Source organism: Limulus polyphemus, unplaced genomic scaffold (genome assembly GCF_000517525.1).
Source record: "Limulus polyphemus unplaced genomic scaffold, Limulus_polyphemus-2.1.2 Scaffold757, whole genome shotgun sequence".
Taxonomy (NCBI): Eukaryota; Metazoa; Arthropoda; class Merostomata; order Xiphosura; family Limulidae; genus Limulus; species Limulus polyphemus.
In genome coordinates, this window is record NW_013666367.1 from 78375 (window position 1) to 97820 (window position 19446).

At 33.5% G+C, this 19446-nt stretch overlaps 1 protein-coding gene across 1 annotated transcript in view; it reads right to left on the reverse strand.

Annotated features, from left to right (window-relative positions):
- LOC111085980 overlaps nucleotides 1-19446 on the reverse strand; it is a 69005-nt gene that overhangs the window by 11169 nt on the left and 38390 nt on the right. Inside the window, exon 3 of the mRNA XM_022387043.1 lies at nucleotides 813-951. Within this exon, the coding sequence (XP_022242751.1) occupies nucleotides 813-951 (139 nt within the window). The remainder of the gene's footprint in view (nucleotides 1-812; nucleotides 952-19446) is intronic.

Sequence of the window (19446 nt, forward strand, 5' to 3'; positions counted from 1 at the left end):
CAAACGAATATGCATCCTCATTCATCCTGATTTTTTTTTTGTGAAATCTACGTCTTTTATTCTCAAAACTACGTGTTGTGGGCTTTTCTTTATGTATTGCGTTATGACCTTTTGTGAAACATCTTACGTGATGGAGAAAAGTAGATTATTATTTTCGTATTTAGCGTACAGGAATTACCATAAACATGTAAACATTTCAAGACAATGAAACCATTGCAGGCCTGTGTTATAAGAGCAAAATATTTTAAGACAAGTAATACTGATTATTAAAATAACAAAAATTTTTGTAAGTGCTAATTTTTCGTAGCGTCCCTGAGCAATAGATTCGTATGTAATAATTAACGAATCAAAACAAAACCTCTACAGTAACACCGAGACTTAAAGACACTGCTTGAAAACGTTTTCACAAATTATCATTGCACATATAGTGCATTTCCTGCAGATATTTTCTCATATATGTATTTCATGAAATTGATATTAATTTTTTAACACTTCGTTATACGATTATGTTACTCTATTTCATACTAAACTCTTTTCAGCCGCGGCACTGCGGCTCGTAGAATGGCTCTGAGTTTTTGTTTTGTTTTTCACTTACAAACTTTTAGCTCGTAACTCCGTCATCTTTTAACCGATTTTGAGATCTAGTTACAGTTTCGGACTCAGGAGGTGAAACCCTTTCAAATAATGTATTTGGCCACGCCCAAGGTCTCATAGATTAACTTACTCTAATCCTGCCTAAACAAATTTCAAGCGCCGCGGCTATTGAAGATTCCCTCTTTATTTTATTTTTTTATCTGAATGGTGTTACTTACCGTTCACCAGCATATAACCAGGTTTGGAAACGATGGTTTGGAATGTAGGAGGTCCTATCGAAACTTCACACTTGTAATTTCCCTCTGAATTGAAGTCTGTCGTATACATAAAAACGCTAGCAAAAGACGATTTCCCTTTCTGAAATATTAGTAACAGTTCATTTTGATTTACAATATACTTTTAATTTTTCCTAAAGTAATGAAAATAATTTATTTATTTCTAAACACAAAGCTACACAATGACATCTGCACCGTGCCTACCACTGACGTAGAAATTCCTTTTAAGCTCTCAGATTTTCTGCTGAGCCACTTGGGGGGGGGGGAACAATTCAAGTTTACGGATTATATTTTGAGGATAAACACCAATGATTATTTTGAAAATGGGTATGTACATTTAAAAATAAATTTATCTGAATCTAAGAAATTTTGCAACGGATTAGTAATATATAATTAGCAAAATAAAACTGTCAAAACCATAAAATATAATGTTTTAACTAATGGAATATATTTTAACAGATTTAGATGGTTTAGTTCAACTCTTAACTTTAATAGTTATCTTCTTAAAATATAATTATTAAGTAAAGCTGTTATTGAAAAAGGCAGCAAGAAATTGAAATATCTCTTTTTGGAGTAATTGGAGTGCAATAAACGTTATCTAGCACAATAATGTATGTTTTTTTTTTCTATACTTAAAAAATGAGCATTTTGTTTTCCACTCATACTGTATTTATATCTTTATTATTCACGGTTAGGATAAGTTATCCTGACGTAACGATTTTGTGGTTATGTACAGATGATAATATGCTTTGGTATTAAAGAAAAATGTTTATTTGTATACATTCAGCTTCTTTATGAACGTCATTTCAAATACGTAAAAGCTAAATGAGATAATTGAACAAACGTTTGAAAGTTTTAAACGTTCAGTTAATAGATTGAAAAGTCATTTCAAATAGGTTAAAACAAGTAATTTAAACCTGTTTAATCTTCCAAAAATAAATATATTCTTCAAACTGAATTATTTTTGTTCACATTCTTTTAATTTGTTTATTATGGGTTTCAAGTGAGAGAGATACATGTAAATACCATTTCATTTCTATTTTTTGTCCCTCACAAGTTACAGTTCAAGATGCACGTATATCAAACTAAATGATGCTAAAACAAAGGTTAGCGCCCTTTGTAAGAATAGCATGGCTTTTGGAAAGTTAGGATCGTTTTAAATTCAAAATAGATAGATAATAAAAATTTGGACGAAACCATTCAAAAAACTATGGGATTTCACAAAAAATTAACATGTCAAAAGGTAAATGCTATGAAAATATAAAAGGACACTCAGAAATAAGGAAGAATCTTTGGATATCATAGAATGTATACGGCTTATTTTTCTCACGTAATAAACTATATGAATGAGAAGAATTATTCCAGAAAAATGAGATGGCCTTAAGAAAAGTTAGTGGGAGATTCAAAAGGAAATTTCGAAAAGAAAAACCAAGGTTGAACGTTGAAAGATAGCGAACTTTTGAAAACCAATAGGTCTAAAATTTGTTATGTAAATAGCAATATAATGCACGTTTTTTATACATGAACCCTAGTTTTTAATACATAATTCAATGTGTAAAAGTCTTTTGTTTTCTACATTGAACGATCGCAAAAGCTCTCATTATGAGAAGTGTTTTTTTATATTTTGATGATGTCTTTAAATCTAAATATTGCTATTTATCTCTTTTAGGATGGCTTTAGCTCTCTATTATTTTTTGTAATGATTCCTTCCTTGCTTTACATTTTCTTTACTGTAACATAATCTTAGTTTTCCGATAATCAGAATACTTTTACAGGGGAAACTCACACTTTTAGCTCCTTACTTAGATCGTTTGGTTTTCATCATCTCAATTCTGTTAAATCATGTTTATGTTTCTTAATTTTCCGATAATCAGAATACTTTTACAGGGGAAACTTACACTTTTAGCTCCTTACTTAGATCTTTGGTTTTCATCATCTCATTTCTGTTAAATTACGTTATGTATCTTGAAACATATATTCTATTGCTCTTTTTGAGGTTTCTCACTTTGCCCATCTTGGAAAACATTGCACAGGTCCTCTATTCTAAGTGAAGGTCGGCTTCCAAGGCCACGTTTAAAAAAACTAAAAAACTGTTTTGAAGAATAGCTAGTTGAGTTGACTTCACACAAGGGCTGAAGAAGAAGATAATATGATCACCAGCTTCTTGTATAGTGCATAGAAACATTGTTGTCGACTTAAACATGCCACTTTACACTTGAGCCAGATGCAGTTATTTCTTCGCGGCGTCTTCGCAATGGACAAACTTGAATAAATGATGTCTGTAAATTATCTTGATTGTAATTAGAGTTCTTATTACCCTATTGAGCATTTTATAAAGTTTAATTATATGAGAAACCTGCGGTAACCATAAGGCTCGACGAATAACTACTTTTACATTCTATGTATCATTTTGGAACGTACTTACCACCTTGTACCTGATGATGACATAACTTTGTCGAAACGCTGTACATTTATAATAGTGTTTTCTTCATTACCCATTCAAGCCGTCTCCAAACATTTATGTTCTTACCACCTGGAGATCTGTAACAAGTTTTATGTTTCTGTCAAAGTTATCCAAGTATAATACAATCAGGCCTTTGTCCATTTTTACAACGTACTTCTACCTCTCACATAAAAAAATATTTTTCGTATAGTTCGTCTTTCTTCTACCCATTTGATTGGGGCATATGCAACTTGTCAATAATCACTATGGGGCATATGCAACTTGTCAATAATCACTATGGGGCATATGCAATTTGTCAATAATCACTATGGGGCATATGCAACTTGTCAATAATCACTATGGGGCATATGCAGTTTGTCAGTATTCACTATGAAGCATATGCAACTTGTCAGTATTCACTAAGGGGCATATGCAACTTGTCAATAATCACTATGGGGCATATGCAACTTGTCAGTATTCACTATGGGGCATATGCAACTTGTCAATAATCACTATGGGGCATATGCAGTTTGTCAGTAATTCACTATGAGGCATATGCAACTTGTCAGTATTCACTATAGGGGCATATGCAACTTGTCAATAATCACTATGGGACATATGCAACTTGTCAGTATTCACTATGAAGCATATGCAACTTGTCAGTATTCACTATGGGGCGTATGTAACTTGTCAATAATCACTGTGATAGCATTAGTGTGTGAAAAGATGGGGTATTAGAAGACCAGTCTGCGAACTTGGACAGAGATTGCTTCAGTCCTGCATGTGGTGACTGTTGCTGAGTTGGCTTTATACACTCATATAAGTGTTCTGATCTTCCGTTGCTGATGATATTAATCATGTTATGGCTAACATGACATTTCTTCTAGCTATACGGATATACTTCTTTTTAAAGGGTTGTGACATATTCGTCCAGAGATAAGCCTAATTACAGCGGGGTGGAAGCGACTAGCGTGTCAGGCTGTTTAGGTCCAGGGTTTGAGACCCGACGTGGTACTATCGAACAACTTTGTACTGTCAGCTGTAGTTCGTTATGAAAGAAATAGAGAATCCAATAAATCAGTTCAGAAAGCCGAACAAAGATCTTCTTTCGAAGGGTGTTACTGGCAGGTCAATATTCTAAAATTCAAGGTTGTTGGAAATAAACCTTAGAAGTCGCTAACCTTACTGTTTATCCTCAGTGTGCATAAAGTGCCGTTTAGGTTAAAAATTAATTTCAATATACTTGTGGTAATATTGCAATGTTAAATGGTCAGAAAGATGCTGTGGCGACACGTTACGTCATTAACATATGCATTTTTTTCTTATAAAGTGACTAACCACCCTGTTAGGTCTTTCTATAAAGTGACTAACCATCCTGTTAGGTCTTTCTATAAAGTGACTAACCACCCTGTTAGGTCTTGCCATAGTTAAAAGTACAGCAAAGTTGATTTGTCTAACCAATGACCCACTCAAGTAAAAATATAAGCTTAAGTCATACACCGATGGTCAGTTCACCATGGATAATAAATAGAACATTAAATTGATTAAATTTTACTTAGTGTGCATAAAAAGATTTTACTATTGATGAGAAAACTTGTAAATGTTCATGTAACTTATGCTGGTATATCAGTTTAAAAAAAACTAAATATCTATACGGGTTTACGAAACTAAATATCTATATGGGTTTACGAAACTAAATATCTCTAATCAGTTTCCTTTACTATAGTATCACCATTAGTGTATAATAGGAAAGGTACCAGCTTCCCATCGTGGCATTTATTTCGTTGCCTTCACTTGGATGGAGGATACGATATGTATCCATCAACTGTCGTCAGTAGCAATGGAATAAAGATGGCTGAGAAAGTCGTAAAGGGGGAAAATGAAAGTTTCAAGAAGCTAACTCTAAAACAATAGCAAAGGAAAAAAAATTGAAATGTCTGTCAAGCTCGTAAAAATGGATAAAATATAAATAAAGTAATGGGTTTTGTAATTTCTCTAGGGCATGCCCAAGAACTACTGAAAGTTTCATGGTGATTGGAAATGAAAAGAGTTGGGTATTTTCATAGCATAGATGCTATTCTCAATTACTGTAATATGACGTACTTAGCTCTGTTAGTCAGGCTTTTCAAATATTGGTTTTTAGTTTCATATCAAGCATAACAAGGAAGCATTAGTTTATTGCGTTTTAATAACAGTTTTTAAACGCTGAGCATTTGGAAATATGGATAAAGTTTAAACGGCTATCGAAGTTACTGTAATTTACAATGATATCGTTAACCACAGGGCGAAGTTACTGTAATTTACAATGATATCGTTAACCGCAGGGCGAAGTTACTGTAATTTACAATGATATCGTTAACCACAGGGCGAAGCTGTAATTTACAATGATATCGTTAACCACAGGGCGAAGTTACTGTAATTTACAATGATATCGTTAATCACAGGGATGCTTGGAAACAAATATGCAAATGTTATGCCTAATGCAACCATTGTTATATACTGAACAAATTATTTATTATTATGATCTGTCAAAATGATTTTGCTGTTCATAGTTTTTAATTTAGGTATACGTTCATAAGCTCTTGAAATTCACCGTTAAGAATACAGTTAACCTAATAATAACAAAATTACCTAGTTTTATAGACTTAAATTACTTCCTTGTCACAAAAGAGTTACTGCAACTGAAATGAATAATTATTTAGTTCTTGAATACTCTGTCAAAACTTTATGAAATTAAACAAACAAGTCAACCACCTGCCATAATGTTAAAAATGGTTACCGAACAAAAGCCCATAGCAGAAATTGACAGAAAAAATAATTTTTGATTCCTTAGGGATAATTTTGAATATGTTCGTATCAAAAAACAGTATACATTTGAAAGTATATTTGCCTTAGAATAAATTAATTTACCAACAGTTGAAACAAACAACAGGTACTCCGTCAATAAAGGTGTTCTTACGACTAATTACTGGAATTTTTTTAAGTTTTTTAGAAATTCAACATACAGCAGTAATCCAACAGACAATCGCATTCAGAATAACCCAAAGTCCTTGAAGCTCATTTATTTGTCAGCTCATGAGTAAACGATTTGTAGATTCACTTTATAGTCAAAGAACTAGTAACAAGCAAACATGTAACACGCTTAATTTATGCCAGTAAAATACTTAGATGAAATCATGTTTGTTGTAAACTCTGTGATTTTTACCAAATATATTTTTCTATACATTTTTCTAATACATTTTTAAGTACTGAAAAAAACTTTGTTATTTTGTAGTGGCAATGGGTATTGATTTAACTTGCTTACGTCTGTCTTCAAGGGAAAGTTATATCCATATAAACTTTGCTATAAGTTTTTTTCTGTGTACAATGCTTTATTTATTTTATTTTATTAAACAATTATTGGGACTTGGGCACTAACTTCTCCTTTCACCTTTAATCTGTTAGTAACTTTAAGGCAAACTTTACCAGGTCATTAACCACTTACATCTAAGAAGCTTGCTTTATCAAGATGGTTGGAATCGGTTCTGACTTCATAATTTATCTTCTTTACATTCAACATGAAACTATTAAAAACCAGAATCGTCCATCCTATAAGGACGTACTTAAATCCTAACATTATAAACAGATTTATGTAGATAAAGAGCATAAATTAGTAACAATAAAATGTAACATAGTATGATATATGTGGTTATTTTTTAATAACATGTGCACTAATTAACTACAGCAGTGTCAGTTAATAACGTTAAAGAATTTCCGCTTAGCTCAAAGCTCCGTCATCTGTTGAATGATTTCAGATCTAATTACATTTTTGGACTCAGGAGGTCAAACCCTTTCCATTGATGTGTTTGACCGTTGACCACGTCTCATAGATTAATTTACTCTAATCCAGCCTAAAAGAATTTCAATTTGATGGTAGTCTGTTAGTGTAATAAAATTGAATCGGGTATATACGCGCTCCATGTAATCACTCACCGAAGAGGCCAAGTGGTTAGGGCGCTCGACTGGCAATCTGAGGGTCGAAGGTTCGAATCCCCGTCCCATCAAACATGCTCGCCTTTTCAGCCGTGGGCGTTATAATGTAACGGTGAACCCCAGTAGTTGACGGTGGGTGGTGATGTCTAGCTGTCTTCTCTCTAGTCTTACATTCCTAAATTAAAGATGGCTAGCGCAGATAGTCCTCGCGTATCTTTGAGCAAAATTCAACCAATTCCCAACTCACCGAAGATGCTCGCTCTTTCAGGCTTAGAAGCGTTATGACGTGACAATAAATATGACTGTTAAAAGAGTAACCCAAGAGCTGGCGATAACTTTTGTAGACTAGCTTCCTCTCCTCAAATAAGAATGTGCTAACAAATCAATAAATTCTAATTAAAATAGAATTCCTTTTTTCCAAGAAAGTACAAAATTTATCTTTTTAATGAAGATCCTGCCTGAAATTTGAACATGTTTTACTTATAATAAGCATCTTTTCTTGGTTTTCAGTTGTATGAAGAAGGAGAAAAAAAAGACCTCATTAACGTAGATTATGACGTACATATACTGTAACGCTGTTTTTTTTTCATTGTTAATGTTTAGCTAAGCTATGGTTTGCTGTACTGATACTGTTCAAACATGTACGCGCGTACGACGTTTCTAATTCTCCAAAGCGTTACTTAATTAAAGAAATATATTTCGAATAGTACACTTTTTATAAGGCCTGTTTGTAACATATAATAAGTTCTTATGTGACATCTTTCCTGCGTCATTTCGAATAGACTAATCTTAATGTCCATATGTGTAAATTTTTCCAGCTATAATTAACAAAGAAACACAAATCTGTTGGAAAATTGAAATATACATATGTGTGTGAAGCGAGATCATACAGAATACGTTTTAGCGAAACCGTATATCATTTGCATTATTTGTTCGTTTCTAGTAAATCTCCGACAGAATCAAGAACATAAGAAAGAATTATACGCTTTAAATAAAGATTTATAAAAAAAATAGGCTTTGTTATTTTCTATACTTATAACAGTTTCTAGCATCAATAAAAAATAGGCTTTGTTATTTTCTATACCTATAACAGTTTCTAAAAACAATAAAAAATAGGCTTTGTTATTTTCTATACTTATAACAGTTTCTAACAACAATAAAAATAGGCTTTGTTATTTTCTATACTTATAACAGTTTCTAAAAACAATAAAAATAGTCTTTGTTATTTTCTATACTTATAACAGTTTCTAACAACAATAAGAAAAAGCTTTGCTATTTTCTATACTTATAACAGTTTCTAACAACAATCAAAAATAGGTCTTTGTTATTTTCTATATTTATAACAGTTTCTAACAACAATAAAAATAGGCTTTGTTATTTTATATACTTATAACAGTTTCTAAGAACAATAAGAAATAGGCTTTGTTATTTTATATACTGGAGAGTTATTAGTGTGTATGCCAAATTTGGTGAAAGTCGGTCTAGCGGGCTGCCGCTTATAAGTGGACATACAGACAGACCCAATTTTGTCAAATAATAATTTACATCTTCTTAAAAAATTTAGTTTCAGTTGAAGAAACCATTTATAAAAGGAAAGTAATCTTTAAAAAAATGTTAAGCTTAATCAGGTATTTTTAAGATACAAGATTAATTATACGAAGAACAAGTATTGGGTAAACCATAATAATGTTGTAATTTCAGTAAAGAAACTACTTCTACATTTAAAGTGTGTTATTCTTAGGGGTGTTTAGACAATTTGGGTAGATTTAAATACTGTACCTTAAACAGGAAATGCTGATTCTTAAACATTGACTCAAAAAAGAAAAGAGTCTCGTATAACTCAATTGAACCATTGAAATCGTCATCTTGACGCTTTCTGTTGAACTTCTTTGTATCACATTCATTCTTATCGTGTTTCAAATACATAACAATAATAAAAAATAATGTGGTGACCCCCAGTGGCACAGCGGGATGTCTGCGAACTTACAACACTAGAAACAGGGTTTCGATACCCGTGGTGAGCAGAGCACAGATGGCCCTCGTGTAGCTTTGTGCATAATTAAAAACAAGCAAACAAACAAACAAAAAATAATGTATATTTTAGACCCACACTAAACGTATAATTTACATAAACATATATATATATATATATATATATACCCTTCAGAAAAGCTATTAATTTTCGTTGGTAAAACAATACCCACGAAATGTCAAACAATATCCAAGTGTAATTGTGATACATGCCATTCCACCACGACTTAATATCGTCTGTGACTGTCACATCAATTACTTATTTACATATTAATTTTTTTTCATATAACACACTTAATCGTTTGAAGAAATTAGAGAATTTTTTATAATTTATATAATTTTTGTATTTTATAAACTTATAGTATTCGATCTACCTTAAAACCTTATATTTTCTGAGTATTTTCAAAATAATATCAGGATATTGCTGCGAAATAATCTCACTTACTCTTCAATAATAAACCAAGTTATATTTAATGAAATTGGAGTCTATGAGAACACTGAGAACCACTTTTTAGAAAATAAACTGCATATTTTATATACAAAATAACACGGGTTAGAATTCTATACTAACACTAGCGTTTATCGCGAATCTTCTAGATACTCATTATGTGTTACCAACGTCACGTGACTTTCGCTGTCGTAACAATATGTTTCAAATTTCTCTTCCGATGTTAAGGCGACTGCATTCAGGAAGCCATCATAAACGGTGTTATGCAAATTGCTGAGTATACGAATTTAACCGTGGATAAGATTAGACGTTACGACAGCGTAAGTCAAGTGACGCTGGTAGCACGTAATGAGTGTCTAGAAGATTCTCGAACAGGCTACGCGGCCGGTATTATCGTATATAAGTGCGCTAGACAAAGGAGACAAGAGAGAGTGGGAGAACCAAGGACAGCAGTTATGGTCGGTGGGAACCGAGGATAGCAGATACAGAGATCGGAACTATAGTTGCTGATAGGCGGAGATAGAGACGGACAATTGAGTCAAGCGCGGTAGAAAGTGAGTGAATTGTTGTGAATTATAGTGTGTGTCTAAGTGAAAAAAACTGTGAAAATTAACTGTATTGCAAAGTTGTATTGAGGAAGAATAAAGAAGTTTTATTTAAGAAAGGACTTGTATCGCAGAAACATTAACAAACAAACATACAGAGACGTAACAATATATATATATATATATATATATATATTAATTCGTTAAGTCTGTAAGTTTTGTAAATAAATTATATTACTGGTAGATGTTTAGTATGCTAGTATATGAAAGATAAGTTATTAATAAAATCAAATACGACTACTTTATGTGATAAGTTTCGCCAATAGACTATTTCTTTAGTAAACTGCCGATCCGGCATACCTTGGTGGTTAGGGCACTCGGACTCGCAATATGTGGGTCGCGAGTTCGAATCCTGTCACCGAACATGCTCGTCCTTTCTACAGCGGGGACGTTATAATTTGACGGTAAATTCCACTATTCAAGAGATGACCGTGAGTAGTACTGACTATCTACCTTCTCTCTAGTCTATCACTTCAAAATTAGTGACGCCTATCGCACATAGCCCTGGAATAGCTTTACACGAAATTTAACAAAGAAACAAATTTTAGTAAAATTCTATATTTTCATAATTATTTTACGGTGTGACTTTATACTCAATACTAGCAGGGAACCACAAAATATTTGCGGTCAAAGTAATATATTCATTGCAACAGTACTTATTTAAAGACAGGATTTCAAGAATGATACAAAATAATTCTAATCGCACACACCGAAATATATAGATTCACTTGTCTTAGGCTTAACATTAGCTAAGCCTTTATTAAGAACGGCCTATATTCGATAAAGAGAAATTAACGCTGTAACTTGTGTAATTTTTTTGCTTTAGTTTAGTGAGAATTAAACTTTACTGTACTTAATATTGTCAATAAATAAACGTATAATGTTATTCTACGACCTAACATCAGATCTTTTCAAAAACTTTGACAAGCTTTTAATATGTTGTTGCACAAAATGTCTACCAACGTATGTTTACATCCGCCTTTTGTTTACAACCGTTGCACATTTAGATAGTAAGGTACGCTCTTTTTGAAGGGAAGCAAAAACTAAGTATTATTATAATAGATTCTCCAAAACTGAAATCACGTGCACACGTATACAATTTTGCTATTAGTCTTTGCTATGACGTGCAGTTAAATTTTCTAAGTGATAAAATAACGTGGAGTATCTTTGGTTAGAATATTTTATTTCATTTCCTACCCTTCTTTTACAGGTTGCAAGATATAAGAATAACATTGTTAGAGATAATCTGATCTACGTTGTTGAAAGAACGTAAAAAAAAAAAACTGGACTGTTTGTTTGTTATGGATTTCGCGCAAAGCTACACGAGGGCTATCTGCGCTTGACGTCCCCAATTTAGCAGTGTAAGACTAGAGGGAAGGCAGCTAGTCATCACCACCCACCGCCAGCTCTGTTACCAACGAATAGTGAGATTCACCGTCACATTATAATGTCCCCACGGATGAAAGGGCGAGCATGTTTGGTGGGACGGGGATTCGAACCCGCGACCCACAGATTGCGAGTCGAGCGCCCTAACAACCTGGCCTTGCCGGGCCTAAAAGACTAAAGCGCAGGAAACTGCACTTAAAACTTGTGTTTTATTCCTCATGAAGTTATAATTCCATCTTGTAAAAGTAAAGTAATAACGCAAGTAAAAGGACATCAAAGAAGAATATCCTAATTTTCCTTAAAAAATAATTCCTAGATACATATATAAGTACGGTGTAAACTTTGGAACGATGTAAATATTATAATTCATTTATTTAATAAAAAATATTATTCATATTTTCACAAGTTATTTTCCTCCGTTATAGAAAAAGTAATTATTTCATTCCGCTAACAACACAATATTAGCAAATGGGGTTCAGTTATATATATGTTTTCCGTCCATACAATTGGTTGTGTTCTATCAGTAACTCCACTGTTTCTAAATAGATTGAACAAAATTTATCATTGTTACATATAACATGCTGTGATGCACATTTTGTTAAGAAACAATAAAATCTTCAATCAAACCGGTGAGGATATAAACAGGATTTAAAGTGCTGAAAGTGGATGCTGTTGACTAGCTGCCTTCCCTTCAGTACATCAGTTCAATATTATGAGCAGCAATATGCTGATATCCCATAGCTTTCCATTAAAACTGTGTAACAAACAAAGTTGTATGCTAGCAGAGTTGTAATTCCATTTGCTTCAGAACCCACGCACATTAGCGAGATTCTACCTAATTAAGTAATAACACATCTTGTGTAATTCTATATTTACCATACAACAGGCCACGACGAACCTTTTCTATATTGTTGCTTTATATTTCTTAATTAACGTATTAGTTATACCTTACAGCCTGTAACTGTGCATTTTCCTATCTTGTTCAGTTAACATTTTATTAATATGTAACTATAACTTAGTTAACATCTGAATTCGGATATTAAAACTTTCAGACGCTTCAAGGGACTTGTTTTGTTTCTTTTGAATTTCGCGCAAAGCAACTCGAGGGCCATCTGAGCTAGCCGTCTCCAATTTAGCAGTGATAGGTAGAGGAAATATAGCTAGTCAACATCACCCACTGCCAACTCTTGGGCTACTCTTTCATCAACAAATAATGAGATTGGCCGTCACATTATAAAGCCCCCACGGCTGAAAATATGAGCATGTTCGGTGAGAGGATTCGAATAGATTTCGAGTAGAGCGCCCAAATCACCAACCCATACTAGACTTCTTCAACCACCAAGCCATACCAGACTTCTTCAACCACCAACCCATACTAGACTTCTTCAACCACCAAGCCATACCAGACTTCTTCAACCACCAAGCCATACCAGACTTCTTCAACCACCAACCCATACTAGACTTCTTCAACCACCAAGCCATACCAGACTTCTTCAAGAGACTTATTCACGTTTGCAGCTTTTCTTTACGAATTTATCTGTCTTAAAATAAAGCATTGACCTAAGTAATACTGAAATAAACTGATACATTTATCTAGAGGGATTAATTGAAGTTTGGAATTCAGACAACATATTCCATGGATCCTTAACTTCTTTTTCACGATCGTCGGAAGGAAATTGGAGATATTTTCTATAATCAAGTCGTCAGGAATTCGCCATTTTTTCTCCCCAGTAATCTAAAAAATAAATTTATAATAACCTGTTAACAACAACAAAATTGTATCAGGTTTCGAGTATTTATGTTATGCAGAATTTCGATGGATGGAAGGTTCAGTTTTCCTGGAGAAGAATGGTCAACTATTTGGGAGCGTTAGAGTTTTGGGTCTTTTGTTGAGAGTATAAAACAATCTTCTTCAACAGTGTGAGTACAATAAAATAACTATTTTCGATGTTAATATAATACAGCAGGCATAATCTACAAGTTTTCATAGATCTCAAACGTTAAAATAAAATATACAGTATGTAAGTGAAACAGTCCTTTTCAACTTAATGACAATATAAGTCGATTATAACAAAAACTTACAATACGGTTCTTTGGCTAAAGTAGTGATTTATACACAACAAATAGCATCATAATATTCTAAGTTTTGTTATGTGTTTTCATCAAGTCATTTAAGCTCTTGAATATACAATAATTTGTTAGATGTCGTATCCTCAACCAACGACCCCTCCCCTCGGTGGTTCACAGGTAAGTTTGATGGCTTATAAAGCCCTAAGTCGAGTTTCAATAATTGCAATGGGCGGAGCTCACATATCTCATTCTTTAGCTCTGTGTTTATCAACAAACAAACAAATTCATTAATCAATAGAAATTATTTCAATTTCTTACCTGGGCCGAGTTCAATATGCTTCGGCTAATGTTGGTACCTTTTAGAGACAAGCTTCCTGAAATATGGTGATCTGTGTTTGGAACATTTAATTTTTTACTGTGGTTTCATATAATGAGTTTTTCGTTAATATTAAGTTAAGTGTTTTTATTTTCCTATTAACTAAATTTATTTTTCATTACTTTTAAGACAAATTAAAGCCTAATAAAGTAATATTATTTGATATTAGTTCAAAGAAAAAATAAACATTTTTTCAACAGGAAGGACTGCGTTAAAAACAGCAAGCTCAAGCCTGTGATGAAAAAACAATTTAATTACCTAATCAAGACCAAACAACTACAAACACAAAATAAAAAAAACGCTGCGTATGTTATAAATGTCACCAGGATACAGGCTATAATGTGGGATATATGATGTGCCTTTAATCTACATTCGCTAGTTTCACATGTTAAAGAAGGAAGAGTAAACATAAAATAAGAAAATAAGTTAAGAGTGCATGATGCGGGTGCCCACATCGTCCCACATCTATATCACCCTTTACTGCCTGCAGAAAGTTGTGGGAAGAAATGTAAAATGAAAGAAAAAAAGAAAAGAAATTAGGTACCTTACCTCCTAACGTTGGCATTCCAGCGGATATTAGTAAGTTAATATTGGTAGTACAGTAGACAAATTATGTTAGTATAAAAGTATAAAACCCAACCAAATTATCTAAACTAACCTAACTCCCAACACACCCATTAAGTTTACTCTTAGAGTACTACATTGTAACGACCAATTTCCTGTCATTTATTCGAACGTTTGTATTTATGTGCGATAATGATGTAAAAAAAATAGTGCCAAGATGTTTAAAAACTAAAAATATTCACAGGAAATTTCAAGTAAAAAGTTTTTAATTACTGCTTCTTTATATTTATTGAATACATTTTTATATTTATCACATACTAGTTTAATAATTGTATTTAATGTTTCTTTATTAAATCCATGAAATAGTAATTTTTGTATGAATATTTCAAGACTAGTAACTTAATACAGAATGTGAGCAAATGTGACTTCATAATACTTATAATAAAAGAATATGGCATATCATTATTAGAAGAGAGTAGGCTGTCTTTTATCAAAAGCATTTAATATAATATATTATTCTTATTTTTATTAGTTATTATATATTTATTCTTTAACATATGACACTAGCGAACTGAGGTTAGAACTGTATCTCACCGCTGTTCGGATCTTACTCTCGCAGTCGCTCGCCTCCAAAACTCAGTGCACATCTTATCCCACGGCATGGCCAGGTAGTTAGGGCGCTTGACTCTCAATCCGAGGGTCGTAGTTTCGAATCCCTGTCCCAACAAACATGCTTGCCCCTTCAGCCGTGGGGTGTTATAATGTGACGGTCAATCCCACTATTTGTTGATAAAAAGAGTAGCCCAAGAGTTGGCGGTGGATGGTAATGACTAGCTGCCTTTCCTCTAGTCTTTCACAGCTAAATTAGGGGCGGCTAGCGCAGATAGCCTTCATGTTGCTTTGCGCGAAATTCACACAAACAATCGCCAGCCATCCGTAATTTTAAGATGATACGCTAAAGTTTATATAGATAGTCAACACACCCATCCTCAACTTTTGGGTTGATATGATCGATAGTGGAAGTTTACCGTCATTCTTTGTTCCACCCAAGACGCCAATGTGCAAAGCACGATTTTGCAGCAACGGGAAGCAAGCCATAGACTGTAGGATTCGCAATACGGTGAGCTAACAACTGGGCCATGCAACGGCATGTGAAGAACGATACATACGATGAAAATACATAAAATAAACAAAAAACTCTCTATCAAATACGCACATTAAAACCGATTTTATTACATTCTATTTGTATAACTGCAATTTCATCTGGTCCTGTAGCTTTACTGGTTTTCACTCTGTTGATAACGTTTTGTACTTCTGATTTATGAACTTTTAATCCGACCATGATCTTATTAATAGATGGCTTTTCTTCCCGATTCTCGTGGAATAAATCATCAGTATACGCTGTCCATTTTCTTCAATACTTGTTCTCGTTCCATAATTACATCACCATTCTTAGCTTTTATACATCCACCTGCAGTGTATCCTCCTTTACCTGTGGTGTCTCTGGTATTCCTAAACACTGAAGTAAAATATTTATCCTTGTGTGTTTCTTTAGCTTTGTACATTCTTCATTGCACATTGACCGAATTTTTTTGTCAAGTCTCTTATACTTTCTCGGGTTTTACTACGGGTTTCATCTTCCTTCTATTTTCCATAGGTTTAAGGATTTCCTTCGTCATCCATTTCTGCTTTTTTTGCTTTAACTTTAAAAAAATAACCTCCTTGACTGTTTCAACTATTGCTTCTTTAAAAATGTCACATTTTGAAATATTTGCTTCATCTTCAACTCCTTGAAAACTTATTTGATTGCAGCTGTATACCTTTCTTTAATCATATCTTTTTCCATTAGAATTGGATAATAAAGCTTCTTTGTCGCTTTTGGCTTCTTAAGTTTCATCACTCTAGTTTTGATGATGCATACTAAAGAGACATGGTCTCTCCCCCAGCCAGCCCCTGGGTAAGTTTTCGATTGTTGTATTACATTCTTGAATTTTCTATTGATAGTAATGTAATAAGTTTGATTTCTAACATTATCTCCAGGACTTTTCCGTGTATACCTTCTTGTCGGATGGTACTGAAGCCATGTTTTCGTAATGACTTGATTATTTGCAATACACCAATCAATCCATTTCTCTTCGATTTCATTTTTCTCTCCAAGCCCGTGCTGTCCAACAATATTTTCCACTCGCTCACAACCAACTTTCGCATTTAGATGTCCTATCACTATGACCACTTATTGAGGTTGGCATTGCTTTTTTTTTTGCTTTATTAATGTCTTCATAGAAACGATCAATGTCTTCTTTCTAATTTTCAACTGTCGGTGAGACTTGTATTATTACAATGTTGAAAGGTTTCGCTTTATTAAGGTCTTCATAGAAACGATCAATGTATTCTTCCTAATTTTCAACTGTCGGTGAGACTTGTATTATTACAATGTTGAAAGGTTTCGCTTTATTAAGGTCTTCATAGAAACGATCAATGTATTCTTCCTAATTTTCAATTGTCGGTGAGACTTGTATTGTTACAATGTTGAGAGGTTTCACTTTATTAAGGTCTTCATAGAAACGATCAATGTATTCTTCCTAATTTCTAATTGTCGGTGAGACTTGTATTGTTACAATGTTGAAAGGTTTCGCTTTATTAAGGTCTTCATAGAAACGATCAATGTCTTCTTCCTGATTTTCAGTTGTCGGTGAGACTTGTATTATTACAATGTTGAGAGGTTTCGCCTTTTATTTTAAAATAATGCCAGAAATCCATACTAACTCCTTGAGATTCCTTCGTCCAAAATCAACCCAACTCCTCTTTCGTGCATCTGACCTTCTGAATAAATGATCTTCGTATCTTCTGAAACAATATTTCCAGCATGTTTCCAACGTGTTTCAAAGAGGCCTAGAACATTGATCTTTAATCTCTTCATCTCAAGCTTGGTAATAAACAGTTTTCCAATGTGGATTAGTGTCCTCACATTCCACGTTGCTTCATTAACTGCTCTCTTCTGAACACGGACAGTAGCATGTTGACAGTCAGGAGTCACCTTTCGTATATGAATTTTATTACTGGCCAAGGTGTCCTCCCCATTTATATCCCTTCCAGAAGTTGTGGTTTTCATCGATTCGTGAAATACCATAGATTAAACTTGTCAAAATACTGCAGTAGTTTGTTATTTCTTGCTGGATGTTGCAGTGTTCAACTAGCTTTAACAGACCTCCTTTATCTTTGTTCCAGCTGCACCAGGGATCCACCAGACGAGATGATCCACCGTCCTGCGCCCCCCGACGGCTTCAGCTGTAACCCTGTTAAAGGAGGTTAGTGGGTGCTACGCCATTCCAAAGGGCGACCCAGAGACTACAGCAGGTAGAGAGTACTGGGTGCAATTTTGTGTGTGTGTACTTTTTCTAGTTAAAGGGTAGATTTTTAAAACGATAACCCATATTTATATTAATCATTCAAACCCTGTGCTAAACTTTTGATAACAGATATCCCCCATAACAGTGCTTAACATTTTTCATCATCATAATGTAAAATGTAATGTATGTGTATGATTTTCTCTACGACATAAATAGTACAATTATCAGTTTTTAAAATGTAGCTACAGAGCATGATTTAAGATATATATATATATATATTAATTTAATGAAAAGCACAATTCTCAACATCTTTATATTTATAGACACAAGGTACACTTACCCTTACCTTTTCATTACTGTCTTCTGTAAAAGGTGACAACGTAGTCTATTGTTCGAAACAAGAGCATATGCACTTGGAGATTTCATTGTATACTTAGTGTTTTCGTCTTTGCATTTCTCAATTTATCTCAAGTATTTTAATCTTTCGTGAATCTAACCCTTCCATTGAGGCACAATAATGTTCTAAATAATTGACATTTTCAGTTTCGTCTTTGCAATAACTGTGAAATTAAGGATAATTAGGCCCAACATGTTTTTTTGTCTTCACCACAGACACTTGGTACGCCTATAATATCGAGTCTTTGCGAGTTAAATTCAAGAACCGAATTAGGAAACCTTAAATATTTCAGATGCGAAATGGAAAATATTTATACATCCTTCTTGAACACATAATAAAAGTATATTATTGACATTTTTAATTATTCCATGGATTTCACGAAGACGACAAACAAGATCTTTGGAATACGAGAAAACTTTCCTCGGAAACAAAATGTATGTAGATGTAAAACGTTGAAGTATTCATATTCCAACTTCTCAAAATTTTCTTTTAGTGAATACTATAATAACATTGTAAATAATTTACTTTATCAATAAATTTTACAAATTAATAATGATAATGTACCTTTAAAAGGCAGTAATAATCTATTATTTATTTAGCGCTGGTCAAATTATACAATTCATAAAACACTAATCACAATGTATTATAGAGGCAATTACATGTTATATATATGGAATGACAGTTTTCCACTGCGAAATGACAGGGTACACATCATGACAGTTTTCCACTGCCAAATGACAGGGTACACATCATGACAGTTTTCCACTGCCAAATGACAGGGTACACATCATGACAGTTTTCCACTGCCAAATGACAGGGTACACATCATGACAGTTTTCCACTGCCAAATGACAGGGTACACATCATGACAGTTTTCCACTGCCAAATGACAGGGTACACATCATGACAGTTTCCACTGCCAAATGACAGGGTAC